This window comes from Otolemur garnettii, unplaced genomic scaffold (assembly GCF_000181295.1).
Source record: "Otolemur garnettii isolate 467f Iridium unplaced genomic scaffold, OtoGar3 scaffold00588, whole genome shotgun sequence".
Classification (NCBI taxonomy): Eukaryota; Metazoa; Chordata; class Mammalia; order Primates; family Galagidae; genus Otolemur; species Otolemur garnettii.
This window is the reverse complement of record NW_003852983.1, coordinates 5,435-14,171: the sequence shown is the minus strand read 5'-3', so window position 1 is coordinate 14,171 and position 8,737 is coordinate 5,435. Positions and strand designations below refer to the sequence as shown.

Below are 8,737 nucleotides of genomic sequence, written 5' to 3'. Positions count from 1 at the left end.
GATTTCTCAATGAACAGAGTTAGAAAAGTCAACCCACCCAGGGTGAGCCAGGGAACTCAACAGCAGAACCGCACCCATTAGCTTTCTTCCTGCCTCTGGGTTGGTAGAACAATTTCACTCCCCTCTGTTCAGAAAGCACTATACATTCATTATTAGGGAATACTGTGGTTTTCTACATTGATTTTGAGAGTTGTACTCTTTCCATGTTACTCAATTTTAAATAAAAGTATCTTCTCATAATTCTTCTCTAAAAAATGAACTAAGGAATAGATTTCTGCACTTAGGCCTTTTACTTATTTCACACAGCATTTCAGATCTCTGGAACCCTGTCTTCTCCATTTGACATGATTCTACTCCCTGAAGACATGTCCAGCAGTGTCTGATTGGAGCCGTTCAGAGGCTCAGCATTGCTCTCCGCGTTGGTCTGACACACAGAGAGGCTTGGTCCCGAGACACCTGAGAAGGAAAGTGGCTGATAAACAGGGCTGAGGGCTTCTTTTCCTTGGATGTCTGAATGACCCAATCCAGGAACACTGAATCCCCTACTGACACTTCACTCTGGATCCTTCTACCATACCAAGGAGGTAGACTGTGAGCAAGAGCTTGAAGTCCTAGTGTCCACTCTGCCCTGGTCCTGGCCACTCTTTTCTGTACTGGTGAGGTTCTAATCTCTCCTGAGAGCTCCTATTCCAAATGTCTTTGTATTCTCATAATTAATTTAGAAAAGTAGGAGATAGAAAGAAAAGAAATGAGAATCAGTCTTTTTGTGGGTTGGATGCTTCTGTTTTTTTCAGACATTAGTAAATATGCATTCTTTTGACTACACTTATGTGACATTTGAAAGATCCTAGATGTACACAAAAATGAAAAGTGGAACCAAAATCCAGGGCCCAATAAAGTGCTAAAGGTCTCAATGTTCTCAAGCATGCTGCTTCCTCAGTAACTGAACACAGAGAATACGTGGTCCATTGGAGACCCAGGTCAGCATCATAGAGCTGTGAAATAGTCCTCCTGAGAGACAGGGAGGAGAAAGAGAAGTGGACAGTGAGCCCACAGCTCCTCATATGATCCATCCTAGCAGGTCCCACCATGGCTCTGGGCTGTAGATCCTGCTGCATTTCTCTGGGATTTCCTGTTTTCTTTCTTCAACCTTACAGCATATCACTGATATTTATATAACCTAGTGTGATGAATGATCACGCTGACCACTCGTTCGGACTCCCTCCAAGGCATTTCGGATACTGTGTATCCGTATTGGAAGACACACCTATCCTGACTTGGGATATGTGGCCTGAAATTCATTATTCTTGCTTTCTCAGCTGGTGTTCACATTTCTTTAGCAACCAAAAGGCATGTGCTTCTGAGGTTTATGCCTAATTGTCAGGTAATGACGTGAGTTGCTTTATAGTAATGTGACCGTCCATGCCAATAATTTCTTTCCCTCTATCTTCTAGCAGGCAGATTTGGTGCAAGGACAGGATCTTTCTGAACCTGGTGATATCTACCAAAATCAATTGCTGATAATTAATCAAGTGATTTTCCTGACTTCAAAAGTGCTCTCAGCTTCTTGGGAGTGCGTGTGTAATAACGTGTGTTAAATTTTCTTAATTGGAATGTAGGATAACTTGCAAGCTCCAAACAGCTGTGGAACAGACTCCAGGAGGTCATCATGAGAGTGAAAGACTTTGTCAAATGTATGGGCTTTCACACGGGCTGAGTAGGAATTTCCAGGCACATGGACATAAGGACGTTCCTGCTTCACTTGAGCAAAGGAACTACACAACTGAGGCATGTTCTCTGTTCTTTTCTCCAATTTTGTTGATATATAATTGACTTCAAGTTTTTGTGTGGGCATTTTTTGTTTATGAGCTGCTGACAAGCACATGTGTGGGAGTATTTCTGGGTTAAGACCCATGAGTGAAATGTCTTTGTGTCATATTAGGAGTGTGTTTAAAAAAAAAAAAAACTGCCAAACAATGTCCTCGAGTGGCTGCCCTGCATTTATCCCCATCAGAAGTGTAACAAGTATGGTCACTCCACATCCTTGACAGCACTCAGAATGGGCAGTCTTTTAAGTTTCACTTGATCAGGTAGTTTGTGTGTGATGCTACCACAATGTGATTTAGGAAAGAGCTGAGGATTCAGAGTTGGATTTTGGGTTCCAGCCATGGCTTCACAATTACTCAGTGGCCTGTGCTCCCCTTTTTTCTTTTGTAAATGAGGATGTTAGTCACCTATCATTATCTGCATTGATCACTACTATATTCAGTGAATAAATGGGGATATGAACAGAATAGCTGTTCAGCAAATCTGAACGGTGGTAATGTTCCTTGGGGTAAAATGAGCAGCATTGATTTTGCAAGTGCTAAGAACAATATCTTACTGAAAATAAACACCTCTAATGATTTAACTATTTCATTCCTTTCATTAACATTATCTTTATCAGTTAATTCTGTTAATTTAGAGGAAGTATCTTTTGAAATCACCAGTTCCTTGCCTCTTGTTAGAGACATGACAAGAAAAGTATTGATCTTCTGAGTTTATGTATCCATTAGAAACTAACATGGTACAATAAACACCTATTATCTGAAGAGAATATTGTACTCTCAAAATTCACCTTTCTTTTGGATACTACCTTTTGGTTGGTGTCTCCAGTGACTCTTTGTGAAAGTTGGATCCAGCAAAGCTGAAGATGGCCCCTGGACCTGGAATGACAACTCTTCTCTGAGCCCACTGGCAGGCTGTAGCCCTCCCCCACCACTCTGCTTCTGCTCTTTCCTCTCCCTCAATCCATCTTGTCTGGGATGAATGTAGCTAAGTTACCTAAGTTCCATTTTTTTCATTATTTTTTTCTTAATTGGATATTGCTTCCTTTTTTACATTTTGATCACATTTACACAAACATTAGCTTTATTTTTGTCCTCATTCACTACAATGAAAAAAGTGATATCTTTTGCTTCCCATGAAAGCAGATATGAGAGAGACAGATATCTGGCATCTTGAATATTTTGTAAGAAAATTGCACAGCCCATTCATTAATAACGCATTTAGGACATTTAGGACAAAGATAGATTGTTAGTTTGAAAAGAATCAGCTAGAACTGAGACCCTCTGAAGGATATTTTATTAATTTAAATTTTAATGTGAAAATTTTTTTTGAAATCAAAGTGATGATGGTGTATCAGGTATATGGATTCTCCTCGGATGTAACATTGCTCCCAAGGGTGTAGAAGTTAGTTCCTGGAGATGGAAACAAATTTTAAATGTCACAAAGTTTGGGGTCCTGCAAGCTCAATGATACCAGTGAAAACATTATTCTATGATTATTGATTTTCACTGAATTTTCTTATAGATCACAGAAGGAGCACTGACATTTGGTTCATGGAAAAATAACAAAATATGTATCTAAGGTCAGTACTACAAACCTATGCTGGATGGAAGTCTGTGATTTCAGGGTCAAATCAGGAGAGGTGGCTTCTGTATACATGTGTGCCATCATTAGCTTCTTCGTGATGTTTTGCTTGATGGTTAGTACTTCAATATGTGTGGTGGACTTTGTGAATTCAATACAAATACTCGATAACTTCTTTAATTCCTCTGAAATACTCAACACATCAATATCTATGTCAACAAATGAAGAGAAAAAAGTCATGGATATTTATCTCCAAGCTAGAGAAATTAAAATGTTTCTCATGAAGCAAAATTAAAAGTTAAGTACCCTAAAAGTAAATGTTAAAGAATTAATTTCATATTTATTTCTTTTTTAAGAGTCACTTGTTGATTTCTTTTTGATTTTTTATTAAATCATAACAGTGTACATTGATGCATTTATGGGGTTCATTGTACTGATTTTATATACCATGTGAAATGCTTACATTGAACTGATTAACACATCCCTCACAGTTACATTCTTTACTTAATAGTTTTGAAATGTTCCATTGTATCATGCACATTGGGTGAGGTCTCCTCAAATACCATCCCTGTTCCATCTTCCCTCCTACTGCATCTGCCCTACCCCACCCCCCACTCTCCTCTTCCCTCCTACTTTCTGGACTATAGTTATGTTTTACCATTCATATGAATGTCTAGGTAATTATATATTGACATCTTAGTAATATTGAGTACATTGGACACTTTTTCTCCATTCTTGAGATACCTTACTAAGACGAATATCTTCCAGGGCCATCCAGGTAAACATAGAAGATGTAAAGTCTCCATCTTTTATGTGGCTGCATAGTATTCCATGGTGGAAACATTCCACAATTTATTAATACATTCAAAGTTCTATGGGCACTTGGGCTGTCTACCTATGTTGGCAATTATGAATTGGGCTGCAATAAACATTCTGATACAAATGTGTTTGATGGAAACTGATTTTTGATCATCTAGGTATATACCTAGTAGATAACTTTCAGGATCAAATGGTATGTCTAATTTTAGTTCCCTGAGTATACTCCAAACTACTTTCCAAAAAGATTAGGTCTAACCAAACTTAGTCATAAAGTTAAGTTGAAAGTCAGTACTTGGTAAACAAGACTGTGGCATTTTAACTTATAATTTTCATTTGTAGTACATTTTCAACCCTGCATTTAATACAGAGATTCAACATAGCCATTCATTGTATAAAAAGTGGAGAAATACATAGACTATATATTGAGAGTTGTAGTTGACTTGTATGAAAGGTTCACAGAGCTCCAATTAAAAATAATCTTAGAAGACTCACTGGTCAAGGAGTGGGGAAACAATAATGAAAAAGAACATGAAAATAATTTGGGTGAGATAATGCTCTAAAATCATGTAGAGAGCGCATAAAGAAAGCAAAAACAGGAGTAGAAAGTAATGTGGGGACATCCAGAAAGCAGAAGCTAGGTATGTTCCCTATTTAAGATGAGGACCCAGAGCACCATCTTCAGAGAACCTGGAGACCAAGGCTCAGGGTCGCCCCCATCCCCCCAGTCCAGCAGCATCTTCAACATCCACAATGGCCTTGCCCTTCTCTGTCCTGATAGCCCTGGTGGTACTCAGCAGCACGTCCATCTGCTCTCTGGGCTGTGATCTGCCTCAGTCCCACAGCTTGGGCAACAGGAGGGCCTTGATTCCCCTGGTTCATATGAGGAGAATCTCTCCTTTCTCCTGCCTCAAGGACAGGAGTGACTTCAGATTCCCCCGGGAGGAGATGCGTGGCAAGCAGCTCCAGAAGGCTCAAGCCATCTCTGTCCTTCATGAGATGACCCAGCAGACCTTCAACCTCTTCAGCACAAATGACTCATCTGAGGCTTGGAATAAGACCCTCCTGGACCAGTTCCGCACTGGCCTCTATCAGCAGCTGAATGAGCTGGAAGCCTGCCTGATGCCAGACGAGGGAGTGGAAGACACCGCCCCCATGGGCGAGGACCCCGTGCTGGCCCTGAGGAGCTACTTCCATAGAATCACTCTCTACCTGAAAGAGAAGAAATATACCCCTTGTGCCTGGGAAGTCGTCAAAGCAGAAATCCTGAGATCCTTTTCTTCAACAACAAGCTTGCAAGAAAGATTAAGGAGAGAGGACTGAGATTGTCCACAAGCTTGGGGCACGACATAGCATCCTTGGGATTGGAGTCTAGGAAGAGGAGACATATCTACAGAGGAATGAGACTGGTCAACATGGCAAACATTCTCTTGACACCGTCACACTTTCATGAGTTCTGCCATTTCAAAACTCTCAATTATGTTATAACCAACTATTATCGAATCAAATGTTTCCAGTATTTTCAGGAATGTCAGGCAATATGGTCTTCATTTTTACAGATACTAGCCACATACTCATGACCGTGATGATGGATCTATTTATTATTCATTTAAATACCTATGTATTCAACTATTTATAAGATTTAAGTTATTTTTGTTCAAAAAACAATGTGCAACTTTATGATGTTAATATTAAAAAATACGTTCTCTATATTTAGCCAATTTATTAATTTGCTTTGTTCATTAAATATTTAAAAGGAAACTTCTTTTATTTGTTTATTCTTCTAGAATGGAACTCCAATCTTAATTTTCAAACATGATTAAGGAATGCATTTTACAATTCGTTTACCTGTCATTGTTATATTCAGGATATAAGGAAAATTTAGCCTAATGTAAGATACTGCTGTCTGACTCATTCACGAGATAAAGATGAACATAACAAATACAGTACTTGCTCCATTGAACCTTTGATTCTTGTAGGGAAAGGAACCTAAAAACAATCACCATAGCCAATTCATGTCAATTCTGTGAAATGTTAAATGAGAGAAATGAGAAACCAGTGCAATCCTCTCAGAAGAAGATAGACTAAAGTATACCAGGAAATAAAAAATAAAAGCAATAAGAGTCTTCATAAATTGACAGTTAAAGATCTAATTGAAAATGTCTGTTACCACTTGGGGTTTGCAGGAGTTTGCCATTTCCAAGGAATTCAATACCTAGAACTTCATAACTGGCAACTGAAAGGATAATTGTGAAGGTGGTCAAGTGGGGAGAGGTAGTAGAGTGAAACAGACTCAAGCTTGGTTCTGAGGAACTTCTGGTCTTCCAGGGACAGGAGAGAGGAGGTGCTATGGAAACACAGGTGGAATACCTTACATTAGAAGGACAGGGAGAATGGCAATAACAAGGTCTTAAAGGCAACAAAAGTGCTTAGAAGAAGAACAAGTGGACTAATGGAAATGTGGAGTGAACCTGTCCACTCTAACAGGAAAACAGACAGCACAGTGAGAGGTGTTTTGGTGGAAGTAATCAGTGGAAACCATACTGGAGTAGGTGGAAAAGTGAAATGAGAAGTGAGAAATCAGTGCCACCTATACAGAAAATGTTACAGTTATGAGAGTGTTGCCTTTGAAATGGACGGGAGAAATTGGGTTGAACCTGAAAAGAGTGATGGCAATTTTGTATCTGCATAGTTTTTCATTCTATAAAGTACATATATCTCTGGATAGATTCTGTGGTTTTGATGTATTGGCACACCGTATTAATATTTTTAATATATCTTATTTATTTCAATCATAACATTATACATTTTTCCCAATGATACTGAATCATCGGTTTTGCACTATGTTGACTATCAAGGAAACTGACAAACTTCCTTCATCAAATTAAATTGGGAAACTAGATCAGACAATCTCTCTCTCATTAGTAAGGTAAAGAAGGAAAACTTTGGGTAAAATCATCTGAAACTACTACTGTACCAAAGAAATGCAGACAGGGCCAGAAAGAGTATTCTATAATGAAGAAGGAAAGAGAGATCGGGCATGTGCTCACTTCAGCAGCACATATACTAAAATTGGAATGATACATAGAAGATTAGCATGGCCCCTTCGCAGGGGTGACACACAAATTCTTGAAGCGTTTCATATTTTTAAAAAACAAAAAGAGAAAGAGAGAGAGATGGGGCAGTTCTTGTAGAAATTCACAATATCAAACTTATAGCACCATATGGATTACAGACAACAAAAAAGAGTTGTACCTTCCAATTCCATTCTGCTTGCATGAACAGGCAATGCTCAGAAACCTACTTAATCTCTCTGAGACTTGGTTTACTTGTAAAAAATAAATGTGTTCTCTCTATTGTATATTTGTGAATCTTCAATGAACACATGGATTTCAAAGCACTTAACACAGCATTCTCCATTGAGTAAGGAGTTGTTAACAAGGTCTGGTAGGTGTTGCCCTATTTTTTTCCATAGTGCAGTATATGGGAACGTTACTTGTCTTTCTATAAAGTCATAGAAACTGTGTCCTCCCATTCAGGTAACTAAGTTCCAAAGGAGGTAGCCTCAAAAAACAAATTTTGTAACAAATGGTAGAGAGGCTCCCAAATCATCATTCCCCTTTTCAAACACATGTCCTCTCTATAGTCAGAAATTCATGGCTTGTATGTGTGCCTGAAAGAGGGGACTAAACACCTAGACAGAAAGTCAGAAGATATGCAGTATCTATTTCCTGAGTCTAGAACCTGGCACGTGCTCACCCTCCTCCTCCCTCAGCATACCACAATACACCCCCCCAGCATGGAGATTTCCTGCCTCACCAGGCAGAAATCCCATGGGACCCTGGACTGCCTTCACCTTGACCCTGCATACAGGGCTGCTTTCTGTTCTGCTGTCATTAGGTCTTAGTGGTTTCCCTAAACAGCAGCATACCACAAGTAGAAAGCAGAGCTTACAGAGAACACCCATGCTCTGCAGTGACATCTGCAACCCAGGCGTTCCAGGATTTCTGCTGCCTATGACATCATGGGAGCTGTAGCTAAAAGGAAAGAGAAAGCAGGGTCTAGTAGCCTGTGTGTGGGCTCTTGTAGACCTCCTAGGGGAAGACCGCCCTGTGGTGGCCAGGAGTGATCAGGGTGGCCACTGAACCAAGGCTGAAGACTGGTTTCAGATCTATTCAGAAAGCTCAGCACTTCCAGGTGATTTTTCTCCCGGAGACAAGAAGCCTAGACCTCAGCAAGAACAGATGCTACTTTGTGTCATCCGCCTGTTTCCTTACCCCCCCACTATGACAAAGAGAATGAGTGTGTGGCTTGGGTAGGGTGACCGGACGTCCCGCTTTTGGCAGGACTGTCCGGGTTTTGAACAATTTGTCCCGCATCCCGCGGCGTTTTAAAAAAAGTCCCGATTTTTGGAAAGAATGCAGGAATGGGCAGGAGAACAGGAAGGGAACATACGGTTTTCAGCTGCCATGTGGCTATTTCGCCAGAATATGAGTTTTATATTATTTTT

General features: G+C 39.9%; 1 protein-coding gene and 1 non-coding gene across 2 annotated transcripts; both read left to right on the top strand.

The window, feature by feature from the left end:
* Window positions 1-4,980: 4,980 nt before the first annotated feature.
* LOC100962353 (interferon alpha-10-like) lies at window positions 4,981-5,550 on the top strand. The gene has a single exon (XM_003803760.1). The coding sequence runs from the start codon at window positions 4,981-4,983 to the stop codon at window positions 5,548-5,550; it is 570 nt and encodes a 189-aa protein (XP_003803808.1).
* Window positions 5,551-7,269: 1,719 nt separating this feature from the next.
* Window positions 7,270-7,376, top strand: LOC111722838. The gene has a single exon (XR_002771493.1). It is a non-coding gene; the product is annotated as a U6 spliceosomal RNA (small nuclear RNA).
* Window positions 7,377-8,737: the final 1,361 nt, after the last annotated feature.